Source organism: Schistocerca serialis, chromosome 3 (genome assembly GCF_023864345.2).
Source record: "Schistocerca serialis cubense isolate TAMUIC-IGC-003099 chromosome 3, iqSchSeri2.2, whole genome shotgun sequence".
Lineage (NCBI taxonomy): Eukaryota > Metazoa > Arthropoda > Insecta > Orthoptera > Acrididae > Schistocerca > Schistocerca serialis.
Genome location: NC_064640.1, coordinates 192,337,833 through 192,350,820, shown reverse-complemented (window position 1 = coordinate 192,350,820; position 12,988 = coordinate 192,337,833). Strand labels below are relative to the sequence as shown.

The window sequence follows — 12,988 nt, the reverse complement described above, 5'->3', positions numbered from 1 at the left end:
AGCAAGATGTTCAGAGCGTTATTTATTATAGTACAATTTAGATTTCAATATTGTGTGTGTGTGTGTGTGTGTGTGTGTGTGTGTGTGTGTGTGTGTGTGTGTTTTGACATAAAACGGATAGAATGGTGGTTTTGTTAAAAGTACTTACGCTGAGTAGCACAGTGATCACGTGACCGAGTCTTTAAATGAGCATGCAGAGCAGTGCCAAGAATCTTTTATCGGGCTGTCTTCAGCTTGGTAAGGTCTTGTGCCTGGTTTGACAGCCAGAGAGGCACAGGGGCTTGAGGCTGTGTTAGTGGCACTTGATTTGATCATTGATCATGAGTAGAACACTCAGAAATATTTCAGGGCTCTGAATTTGGTTGGGACTTAGAAATTTCAAGTCACTTTCAGTCACTGATTCTTTGCATACTTTATTGCTATTTAACTGTTTGTAAGCAGCTGTGAGCTTCAGTGATTTTACTGCATAATAATTTGACTCAATTGTGTGATGAACTTTTTCTATATTATTCGTGATAATCTCCATGATAATGAACTTCAGATTTCACTGTGAATGCTAATAAAACTTCACGCTGATGAACTTTTAAGAGCCTGTCACTGGTTCTTCATGAATTAATGCATGTTTTTATGCATTTATTCCATAACTGCTATTGTCTGTAAACACTCTGCTTGCACCACGTAACTATACTTCACTTTAATAATCTGGGTATTCTACAATTGGTTTATTAATTTAATGTGAGCCTACCATTCACATAGATATTTGTGTGCTTATAAAAATAAACTTCTGGTTAAAATTTCAAGCAACCTGTTGCAGGCAACACTAGCCTATGGGGTCATTTTCATATATTTACCCTTCATTTTACTTACTTATTTGTTGATTATATCTTGTTTTATTCACTACTGTCATTAGTAAAAAAGGGCCTCTGGATTAAGTTTATACAATGACTTGGGCTTAAAAGAAACAGTGCATGGCCAACCCCTAGTGATTCAACAAGCTATACTGAAAAATCAGGTTGTACACTGCCCACAGTAAACTGTTTTTCCAGCCACAACAGAGTTGTGACACGTAAAGGCATCAGCTGGCTTTTGGATTTGCACAACCAAACTTGTTAAATACACAAAGCTATCTACTTGAAAAGGTCGAGCCTGTCACTGACACTAGTTCACCAGATGCTGGCATATACAAACAAGCAGCCTACTCTCCTCGTGGTTCGCAAATGGACACTAGCATCTTAGTGTCTAACTGAGCTGACTGAGCTGGTCACTGGCTGTTCAAAACAATTGACAACTACACTACAGATGTCATAAATCTGCACTACACAGTTACTAAAATATGAGACTATTGTTCTTAAATACACAGACATGCAAGGACTTCATGAGTTAAATTATAAAAGTCCACATAAAAAGCTAAATATGTAACTTGCTGCTCTCACAGTGGATCACAAATGGAGGTTAGTGCCTGACACTATATCATCAACATGATGCCTGCATAGACAGCATCAGAGCTCCTATTTGCTGATTTAATATCCACAGTGCCTCTGTTAACTAAAATTAGTAGCTATACAAATGTGAACAATGTTAGACACACAGGAAGCAGTAGTAACAGTCCTTGTATTTTAGAAATTCACATCAGAATCAGCATTGAGACATTTAGTCCAAACTTCTATGGCAGCAATGTTTGGTGATTTTGTCTTTAATAATGTAACATCACCATCCATTAAAGATTTTCCACACTGGCACAGAATCTCAAACCACATGCTGTCTAAAAGCAAGATTATCCTGCATAAACAACATAGTTGTATAAACACATTCAGAAGACTGAAAAATCTTGTGTGGATGTCTCAAGGATACTGCGATTCCCGGATGAAACACTGAGATCAGAGAGCAATGTGACCATTCTTCCTTCTTGCTGATTTCTTTATTTCTTATGCGCATGCGCAATGTATGCCAAATCAGTTGTTCAGAGTAACCATTCTGGCAAAAACTAGTCTGTAGGTCATCGAGTTCGTTTTTGTACATATTGTGGCTCTATTTATGCCAGTACTGTGAACTATTCAGATGTACAATTGCAGCTGCTTACCTGAAGATACACTATGCGCTATTAAACATAGAAAGAGTGAAGGGGATATTCTTCAACTTAGCCTACAATATTTACTGATACCTCTTCTTTGTTACACGACTAATGTACAACAGACATTAAAGATTGACTTCTTGTAACACTTTAACACATATCTTTTTTCTAGTAAAATGAAAATTAAAAAGCAATATGCAGAAATAAGTAAAAAATAAGTTATACTATTTAGATGACAAATGAATTTTGACATACCAGAACAGAAAAGAAAAATGGATGCATAAAAAGGGCTAAAAGGCAAAATATCAGGTAGGTGAGATGGTACAAAAGCTCTGCATCTGTTATCATCTGTTCTAGGCTTTTTGTAAATGTTCCTTGGTTTCCCATGATGCTGACTAAGTGGACTCCTTTGAGCAATACCTGAAAAAAGGAAAAAAAACTTGGTATCATTTGTTAAAGATCTAATAAATATTATCATATGAAATGTATGAAAAAACACAGGAGGCACCATTGTTTTATTTATTTTTTTGTTATTTATTTTTTTGAAAGCATTTAATTGTGCACAGACACTGAAAGCAACTCATGATTATTGTCATAGTGCGTACAGCTTCCCCCCCCCCCCCCCCCCCCCCCACAGCATCATCATGGTATCTATACACATCAAAAGAAAGCAACAAATAACCAGAAATACATAAATCCAAGCAGTTATACATAGTGATATAAATTAATACTTACAAGAGATCAAAAATAATTCACATTTCATAACATATCATATTACAGTGCCACCACTATTTTCTTGTGCTACTGTGTACAATTGGGAAACGGGCAAGTCTGTTGCAGAAGGCCACAAGAGCAGCCAAGCATAGAGCAGACCAAAACACCATTACATGAAATGCAGCAAAGCCACCAGTCGATTCTCACACGGCAGGCCGAGCTGGGATCCAAAAATGTAATAACACTGAAGCAGCAGAAATGCATGGTGACTGCAGCATGGGCAGGCCAAGTACTACACTTTCAAGCTATGCACTTGTTTTGGTGTGCACGGTTTGAAGCAGTGCTTTGGCAAAACAAGTAGGCATTGAACCGGTATAAATACCCATCACTTTTAGCTGAATGCATCACAGTCTGTCAGCTCCATGCTTCTACAGGCAGCCACCATGGGATTTGCCATTCACCAACAACAGGTCTCCTCCTGGTACTAAGCCCACTGCTATGGACTTAGCACCTTCCTGTCAGTGCGCTACTTCCAGGCTCACTTCAGCTGCTGCCGGCATTCTGCCCGGAGACCACCAGCTCGAGACTAGGGTGTTGCAGCTACTCAACCACCCACGCCTGGGAGGGCATACTGGCGCTGTATGCTTTTGCTCACAAGGAAAGACACCACCACTAAGAACTGCCTTCCACTACAAGAATCATGATGGATTTCCACGTCTGCCTTGAGCTGCAGATCGGTGCCCAGATGGCACCTGTGCTTCTACGGACTCCACGTGTCAGCATTCCTGCCGGCTGCCTGTTGCGTCAGCACTGCTGCTCTTGCTGTCATCAGCACGTAACCTTGCCACCACCACAGAATGTCATTATGACTTGTAGTTTAATCTCAGATAATATGTATGACTAGTAAAGATATTTCCCTGAACAACCATTAGTCATCATCCTGACAACAGCCCACTGCCTCAACTCAACCATCCCACTGTAGAGGTTGTCCACAATGGACCTCAGTTTTGGTGTCAGGTATGTGATTGACATCAACAGCTGGACCAGAGACCTTGTCTCCAGCTGCAACCCGAAGCATCAAGCTGCAGTGGAGTGCAGTGTTTTTTCGTGTTTTGTTTGACTGCAAGTGCCACGGTAAGTCTGTGGCTCTTTTGCCAGATTTTAAATTGTGTTTGAAGGTTCACTATGTGGCAGGTACACTCAGGCAGTGATATGAGGGTGTGTAAATATAAATATTAATTTTTGCCAGGTTAATATGGGCAACATGACATATCATGAGCAAGTGACAAGTTTCTTTGTCTACAAATATATATGGTGTTAACCCTATGTAGTGTTTCAGAAGGTGAAGCTGAGTTTTGTCAATAAGTGTTATGGTAGTGTTACAATTAAGTCTCCTAATCATTTTATTTTATTTTTCCTGTTGTTTCTGTTTCTTTGTATTTACGGAACAGAATTTCCACAACAACACAGTCTGACAACTGTAGAAAATGTGAGCTAGTCTGTGCTGCTTAGAATGAGCAGCGTATTTTGTTTTCTGCAAATAGCTCATTGTGTTTAAACATGAACAAGAGCAGTCATGATTAGCCACTCAGGTGGAGAAGTTAAGTTACAGTGTCCTTGTCATCACCCTGTTTTGTTCTAATTATTTGTTGGATTTTATGTCATTGTAGAGGGTCAACCAATGTCCTTTGCAGTACCACAGGGCTACACTGTGGACCAAACATTATGAATTTTAGCAGCTGAGGCAGCTCAGCTGCAAACTTACAAGGACTGTATGTCCAAGGAAATAAAGGCTGACGAAAGGAACAGAGCTTTGCACAGAAGAGTTACTCCAGCACATGAGAAGAAAAAGCAGAAAGAAAGTGAAAACTGGATGGTTAAAAATGAGCCTTCTGGAGCAAGGAATATGAGGATTTTGGAGAGGCTGGAGGGAAGGACAAAAAGGGCAGTAATCATCTAAAAGGAAGTTAGTAGTGTCAGGTTAATGGATGCACAATGCAATAATGTAGAAGTTAATAGGAGTAATGCAGAATGATCAGCTCCAACAGCTTGTGGAAAGGTAGAGTCTGAATTAGCTGTAGTACCAAATGGAGTAAGTGTGTAATGTAGTGAAGTGGATAAGAGTGTGAATATCAACATGGGTAATTTATATGCAGTATTATCTAACCCCCCCCCCCCCCTCGAACCATGGACTTTGCCATCAGTAGGGTGGCCTGCATGCCTCAGGGATACAGATAGCCGTACCGTAGGCTCAAACACAGCAGGGGGTTATCTGTCTGTTGAGATACCAGACAAACATGTGATTCCAGAAAAGGGACAGCAGCCTTGTCAGTAGTTGTAGAGGCAACAGTCTGGATGACTGACTGATCTGGCCTTGTAACATCAACCTAAATGACCTTGCTGTGCTGGTACTGTGGATGGCTGAAAGTATGGGAAAACTAAAGCTGTAATTTTACCAGAGGGCATGCAGGTCTACTGTATGGTTAATGCTGATGGCATCCTCTTGCATAAAATATCCCAGAGGAAAAGTAATCCCCCATTCGAGACTCCGAGCAGGGACTATTGAGAAGGATGTTGTCACGAGGAGAAACAAAACTGGCATTCTACGGATAAGAGTGCGGAATGTTATATCCTTTAATCGTGCACATAGGCTAGAAAACTTAAAAAATGGAAATGGAAATGTTGAACTTAGATATAGTGGGAATCAGCAAAGTTCTTTGGCAGGAGGAACAGGACTTCTGGTCAGGTGACTGCAGGGTTATAAACACAAAATCAAATAGGGGAAATGTAGTAGAAGGTTTATTAATGAATAAGAAAGTAGGAATGAGGCTAAGTTACTATGAACAGCATAGTGAAAAAACTATTGTAGCTAAGATAGACACAAAGCCAACACCCATGACAGTAGAACAAGTTTATATGTCAACTAGCTCCACAGATGATGAAGAGATTGAAAAAATGTATGAGAAGATAAAAGAAATTATTCAGACAGTTAAAGGAGACAAAAATTTAAATGTGATGGGGGACTGGAATTCGATAGTAGGAAAGACAAGAGAAGGAAAAATTGTAGGGGAATATGAACTGAGGGAAAGGAATGAAAGAGGAAGCGGCCTGGTAGAATTTTGCACACAGCATAATTTGTACAGAAACCAGATGGCAGTTGTAAGGGTCAAGGGACATGAAAGGGAAGCAGTGGTTGGGAAGGGAGCGAGACAGGGTTGTAGTCTCTCCCTGATGTTATTCAGTCTGTATATTGAGCAAGCAGTAAAGGAAACAAAAGAAAAATTCGGAGTAGGTATTCAACTCCATGGAGAAGATATAAAAACTTTGAGGTTCACCAATGACATTGTAATTCTGTCAGAGACAGCAAAGCACTTGGAAGAATGGACAGTGTCTTGAAAGGAGGATATAAGATGAACATCAACAAAAGCAAAACGAGGATAATGGAATGTAGTGGAATTAAGTTGGGTGATGCTGAGGGAATTAGATTACGAAATGAGACACTTAAAGTAGTAAAGGAGTTTTGCTATTTAGGGAGCAAAATAACTAATGATGGTCGAAGTAGAGAGGATATAAAATGTAGACTGGCAATGGCAAGGAAAGCGTTTCTGAAGAAGAGAAATTTGTTAACACTGAGTATAGATTTAAGTGTCAGGAAGTCGTTTCTGGAAGTATTTGTACGGAGTGTAGCCATGTATGGAAGTGAAACATGGACAATAAATAGTCTGGACAAGAAGAGAATAGAAGCTTTCGAAATGTGGTGCTACAGAAGAATGCTGAAGATTAGATGGGTAGATCACATAACTAATGAGGAGGTATTGAGTAGAACTGGGGAGAAGAGGAGTTTGTGGCACAACTTGACAAGAAGAAGGGACCGGTTGGTAGGACATGTTCTGAGGCATCAAGGGATCACAAATTTAGCATTGGAGGGCAGCGTGGAGGGTAAAAATCGTAGAGGGAGACCAAGAGATGAATACACTAAGCAGATTCAGAAGGATGTAGGTTGCAGTAAGTACTGGGAGATGAAGAAGCTTGCACAGGATAGAGTAGCATAGAGAGCTGCATCAAACCAGTCTCAGGACTGAAGACCACAAGAACAACGTAATTTAATCATCACAAATATTGGTTTAAGGATCATGAAGGAAGGGTATACATGTGGCAGAGACCTGGAGACACCAGAAGGTTTCACATTGATTATATAATATTTAGACAGAGATTTTGGAACCAGATTTTAAATTGTAAGACATTTCCAGGGGCAGATGTGGGCTCTGACTGCAATATATGGGTTATGAACTGTAGATTGAAACTGGAGAAATTGCAAAAACGTACAAATTAAGAAGAAGAGACCTGGATAAGTTGAAAGAACTAGAGGTTGTTGAAAGTTTCAGAGGGAGCATTAGGAAACAGATGTCTAGAACATGGTGAGGGAACACAGTAGAAGACAAACGGGCAGCTCTGAGACATGAAATATCGAAGGCAGCAGAGGATCAAATAGGTCAAAAGCCTAGCTGCAATAGAGATCCTTAGCTAATACAGGAGATATTGAATTCAACTGTTGAAAGGAGCAAATGAAAAATGCAGCAAATGAAGCAGATGAAAGGGAACACAAATGTCTAAAAAAATCAGACTGACAGGAAGCACAAAATGGCTAAGGATGAATGACTGCAGGCCTATTGCTGGCACCGAGTCCAAGTCAAATGCTGTGGACATAGTGTTTTCCAGTTGGTGAGCTAGTTCCAGACTCACTTCAGCAGCAGCCAGCCTTCTGCCATGGAGGGCACCTGCTCGACACCAGGACCGTGCAGCCGCTCAACCATCTACACCCAGACTGACAATGTAACACCAGCACTCAGAAGGGCAGACGCCGTCGCTGAGGACCATCTTCTGTTAAAAGAATCACAGTGGCTTCCCATGCCTGTCGGCACATCCTGCCTTCAGCTGCAGCTGTGGACTCTGTGTGTCAACATACCTTCCCAGCCTCTGGCATCATAATAGGCTGTCAGCTGGCTGTTGCAGCGATGCCACCAGCCACCACTCTCTTCATTGGCACACACCCGGGAGGGCGGGGGCGGAGGGGTTGCCATCGGTGAACGTCGTCACAAGTGGTGTCGTTTATTCTCCAATAAAATCTGTGAGTAATAATGACATTTCCTCGAGCACCCATCAGTCATCATCCTGACGACAGCACACAGTCGCAACTCAACCCTGCCACTGTAAATGTCCATCCATTCCACACCTCTACAATATCAATATGGAAATCTGTGTAGTTACTGCCCCACCTGAAATATCTACTGAACCATAAAGGTTTCTTTGCACAAGAGGCGTTGGTCCAATTTGAAGGCACCACTATCACTGACCACCAACTAATAATAAACAAATCACAGGTTATCTGAACACAGATCTATGTTATGGAGGAAAACCCATAGCAAAGATACAACTAATGCTGCTTCGTGAATTCTGTGTTAAAAGTTATTATAACATGTTACATAAAACGTTGACAGCAGACATAAGAAAAAAAAAAAAAAATTTACCATAAAAGTAAAAGTTGGTTGTAGAAGACTATAATGAAAAAAGAAAAATACTGACATCTGAGAACCAATAGTGTAAACACGTGAAAGTAAAGTAATACAGAACACCATATAAGCATAGATAAGAAAAGTGAGAGTAGTAGCATTACATGAAAGAAAAAGGAATAACACCTAAGTCATATAACAAGTGTGGCATAGTTTTTAAAACAATAATCACACCATAGAGGTATATAAAAAAATAGTAATAAAAACTTCCTCCCTTCTGCCCCTCCCCCAATGTCTAGGTAATAGTGCACAAAGCCAAGGAGGAGAAAAAAAAGTGTGTCAAGGCAATATAACTGATGTTATATGCCTAAAATCTACCACAGTTTCTTGTGTTGGTTGGAATGGAATCATGATGTATGATTTACATAAGGAATAAACTGAGTCCCGTAAGTACTAATAAGCACGGTGAACATCAAGCAGTGCAGTAGACTGAAGACGACAAAGCAAGTGCCAATGAAAGAAAAGCCAAAAATGTAATATCTGTGTCCATTTATTACATCTTATATGAGAAGTGCAATAGCTACCATGATATTGGGTAGGAAACATAATGTACTTACCAATGTAAGACGAGAATTAACTACTACATCACATAACAAGTATTGAGCATAATGTAATGGCTGTAACTAAATTCCCTTTACAGATATTGAGGACAGGTTGCTTACACCAAAAAAAGAAAAAATGTCTGGGTTTTAGAATGCATACCTGAAGAGCTATGAGCATTTGCTCGTCTTCCATACTGTGGAACAAACCTCTTCTGTTGCAAGCTCTTCGCTTTCAGTATTTTGGGAAGAGGTGGTATAGGCCAAAACAAGAAAGAAATTTCCACTCATAGCTCTTCAGGTATGCATTTTAGAGCCCATGTTTACATGACTTTTTTTTTTTTTTTTGTTTTGGTACATATCAATTCCCACCAAAATATGGAAAGTAAACAGCTTTTAGTAGAAGTGATGTGTCTCACAGTATTGAAAATGACCAAGTGCTTACAGCTCTTAATTTATGCATTTTAAAGTCCGTGTTTACTCAACATTTTTTGTTGTTTTAGTGTAAGGAAGCTGTCTACAAAGTCTGTGAAGAGAATTTACTTACACTATATATATGAAGCCCTGGAGTAGCCTGGAAGCATGCAAGTGCTAATATGCACACAAAATAATTATAATTACAGTGAAACCCCTATCTTACATTTTCATACAGTCCAGACATAAAAAACGCAAAATTGAGGTAAATTAAGAATTGAGGAAGACATTAAAAACCTCCAAAATATGAGCAAAAACATATGTAACTGACATATATGATTAAAAATTATAATCCTTTCCAATATACTGTATAAAATCTGTATAAATGAAGCAAATAAAATGTACAATGCAATGTTTATACACTAATTTGTGGTAATTAATTTCATCAGTTCTTAAAGAATCACAGATGCGTAACAGCAAGTAAATACTCATCAAAAAATTGAAATTGGTATCTGGGTACAAGATGATTGGGCTATTTTTCCACATGCTATTACTGCATGTTGTGTGTCAAAACATGCGTTTTTGAGAGATCTTTCCTTTGGGCTCAGCCAGAAAAAAGCAAAAATTTATGAACATGGTGAGTTAAACTGAAAACTGATCTAGGGTGAAAGGTGTAAGAATCTAACATGTGAGGCATGTGTTTTCCTTCTGTAGCCAATGGAAGTGCAGCATACTCTGGTAACATGATCACAGTGACCTCTGGTGTATTGCTTGTAAGCTTCCAGCAGGCGAGCTCATTTTACATTGTGTGGATGGAGTATGTTTCACACTACTTTTTGCAGCAAATGATGTAATCACAACTGTAGTGGCACTGTGAAAGCGATGAGAAACAAGGCTATCGATTTGACAATCACTATACTGCTGAGCTGATGTTTATGGATATGTCAGTGGCAGGAGAATCCCTGTTGTAGCAAGAAGAATGGGAATGTGTTTGTGGTTGTGCAGCACGTGAAATATTTGTGACAAGTAAGAATATGAATGTTATTGTTCACTGTTTCACTTGCAGCAATTTAAGCTGTCCCCTTACGTTCCTGCCTTACCACATACTTGCAAATCACCACACACTACGAAATGGACAGCCAAATATTTATTTCATCCTTTGTTCTCTAATTAAATGGAAATGTTAAAGAAAATCGAATATTGCAGAACATACTTGTATTGCATTCATAACAAAGTCCCAGAACGTGTTAATAATGCTAAGATGGAAGAAAATGTTAGCATATAGCAGGATGGGAACTTACCACCTCTAACTCTGTAAACTACGACGTCATTCATTATGCTACACATAAATAAAAGAGTTTTGTCTCTTGTCTTGGTTATCATAATCTCTTTTGAAGCCTTATATTTTTGATGCTTTATTAACTGACATTTATTGATAAGGGTGATGTGTTTGTCACCAATTTTCAAAGTGCCGCTGCTTTGAAACAGTTTCATGCTTTGTTTTAGTGTATCAGATACCATGACAATGGTGTGAAAACAAAACTGATGATAATAATAAAAGACAATTAAACAGATGTGTGTCACGCATTAAAAAAAATACAAAACAGCCACTGGCAACCAACTTCACCTACTGCAGCAAATGCTGAAAATCTATGACAGTATATTTACATCCAGAAGAAAGTGGTCTCTACTAATCTAAGGCTTGAAAATGTTGTGCTTACTTTTGAAGCTTATTCCACACAATCCCACACCACCTTCTCAAATTGTACTGTGCAAACAATTCTGAGAGCCTACGCCAGCTCTCTGTGGCTTTAACATTGCAGTTTCTCCTAAGTTTATCTCCACACTAACAATTTCTTATGATTAAAATATTCCTTGTTGTGATAACTTATACATATCTGTACATATACGTTTGACACTCCTGCTGTACCACTGATTTAATATATGTCTGCAAGTTTCTATAATCATATAAAGCTCCTTCTTTGACAATCAACCATGAACTGTAAACAGTCATAAACCCCACCAAGGACAAATCACGACTATATCAATAAGGCAGACAGTTGTTTTTTTAATTAAAGATAAGCAGTTTACTAACACGTATCTCCAAAGAATGGCCCGTTCAAGACCTTGTAACATCTGAAATATTCATTTCCAACATTGGTAACTTATCTCAAAACACTCAGTTTCAAATTCTCAACTGTCTGTCTAATTTTGATCCCAAACATTTGACTACACAATGAAGTACTGTTTCATATTTTCATGGGAAGTGGACATAAGAGATGATAAATGTATTCTCCATTATGTACCAATTCTCTTTGTTTACTGCAACAAATAAACTGGAGATTTGGGGCTGATTGTACAAAATGTACATTTTCTAAATTATTTATCAGTTTCATTTAAAGTGTTAATATGAAACAGCAATTATAATTACCATAATTGTCATAAATTTATAAAAAAAAAGTTACAGTTCTGAGGTGTAAACATTACACCCTAATTTAAAAACACAATCCTTTAGCAAAGGAGCTTGTAGTATTCCTCTTATCAGACATCTTATAACCTCAAAAAAGAAATTTCAACTGCATATTAACTATAGAATGAATACAAAGTGGCCACACTTTTAAAAAATAGTCCCATCTGTTTATGGGCCATCTAGAGGAATCCTTCCCAGCCTCCAAGACCATCAACCCCTAGCCTGGTTCTGGCTTATTGATGATATACTCATGATCTGGAATCAGGGTCAAAACATCCTGTCCACATTCCTTCACAACCTCAACACATTCTCTTCCATCCACTTCACCTTTGTCCTTCTTAACCCAATGTGCCACCTTCATTGACCTCCACCTCTCTGATGGCTCCACCCACACCTCTATCCATATTAAACCCACTAAGCACTAACAGTATCTGCATTTTGACAGCTGCCATCCCATCCAGCCTAGCCACCTATGGGCAATTTATCTGCAGTGATGAGAATTCCCTTGCCCAGTATTCTGAGGGTCTCACAAAAGCCTACTCCCCCCCTCAACACAAACACACAAACACACACACACACACACACACACACACACACACACACACACACACACACACACACACCTAGCCCACATGCAGATTTCACGTGCCATATCCTAACACACCACCAATCTCCCACCATCCCCGAGAATCAACTACAAGAGAGCATCACCATTACCCAATATCATTCTCAACTGGAACAACTGAACCATATTGTGCATCAGAGCTTGCGTTATCTAATATCATGTCCTGAAATGAGGGACATCCTTCTCAAGCTCCCCTCAAGTGGTGTTCCATCACCCACCCAACTTAATCATCATCCTAGTCTATCGCTATGCCACACACACTCCCAATCCTTCGCCACAGGTATCCTATCCATAAGAGGCTGAGCCACATGTGAACTCTGCTGTGAACACTGCACAGCTTTTTATGTCACTATGATATACCAACAATTTATCCACCAGGATGAATGGCCACCACCAAACTGTTGCCAAGAACCAAGTTGGCCATCTGGTGGCACAAAATGTTGCTCAGCTTAAAATATTCAATTTCAGTGGATGCTTTACAATCTAGGCCATCTGGATCCATCCCTCCACACCAGATTCTCTAAACTATGTAGATGGGAGTTATCCTTGCAATACATCCTATGCTCCCACAATCATCCTGACCCA

At 39.3% G+C, this 12,988-nt stretch overlaps 1 protein-coding gene across 1 annotated transcript in view; it reads right to left on the bottom strand.

Moving 5' to 3' along the window:
* LOC126469900 (inositol 1,4,5-trisphosphate receptor) overlaps positions 1–12,988 on the bottom strand; it is a 345,163-nt gene that overhangs the window by 47,354 nt on the left and 284,821 nt on the right. Inside the window, exon 42 of the mRNA XM_050097248.1 lies at positions 2,327–2,491. Coding sequence (XP_049953205.1) covers positions 2,327–2,491 — 165 coding nt within the window. The remainder of the gene's footprint in view (positions 1–2,326; positions 2,492–12,988) is intronic.